At 45.8% G+C, this 520-nt stretch overlaps 1 protein-coding gene across 1 annotated transcript in view; it reads left to right on the top strand.

Moving 5' to 3' along the window:
- Positions 1-235, top strand: part of LOC111261085 (uncharacterized) — a gene marked incomplete at its 5' end in the record, with an annotated part of 1451 nt that extends 1216 nt beyond the window's left edge. Inside the window, one exon of the mRNA XM_022834306.2 lies at positions 203-235. Within this exon, the coding sequence (XP_022690041.2) occupies positions 203-235 (33 nt within the window). The remainder of the gene's footprint in view (positions 1-202) is intronic.
- Between the last annotated feature and the right edge of the window lie 285 nt (positions 236-520).

Below are 520 nucleotides of genomic sequence, written 5' to 3'. Positions count from 1 at the left end.
GGGAAGCGCTTGAGGCATTTCGTCTCGAAGATGCTCACGCAGCCTAGCGATTGTTACGCGCTGATCTTTAGCTTTAAAAAGAAATATCCTAGCTAGCTATTTGTCGAAAAACAGGGACTCTGTGCGGGATTGTGCTTTCCCTTCCGTAGACGCGGCAGGTTATGATACTACATAGTTGCCTATATTGTCGTACCATTTTTAGTCCTATGACTACAAGGTGTTCGATATTCTCTAGGAGGCGCGATAGAAACACCGGCTTCATCCAAGAAACGAATCGATAATAAATCATCAACCCTTCTTTAAATCTTGCTGTTGACGACACACAAGAGCGATAGGTGCGGTTGTGTAGCAGGAACTGCGAAAGGTTGCACCTGAAGGATTTTTTTTCTGAGGGAGCTGAAGCTTTTACTCGTGTGCGCATGGGCGCGTTGGGGATGTCTCTTTAGGGTCGTTTATTAACGTATGAAAGTATGTAGAGTGGTAAGGACCTGTCGCTGAAAAAGGGGCGTACTACCTTCTG

Source organism: Varroa jacobsoni, unplaced genomic scaffold (assembly GCF_002532875.2).
Source record: "Varroa jacobsoni isolate VJ856 unplaced genomic scaffold, vjacob_1.0 scaffold_517, whole genome shotgun sequence".
Classification (NCBI taxonomy): domain Eukaryota; kingdom Metazoa; phylum Arthropoda; class Arachnida; order Mesostigmata; family Varroidae; genus Varroa; species Varroa jacobsoni.
Note: the sequence above shows the minus strand (reverse complement) of the source record. Positions and strands in the feature narration are given on the sequence as shown.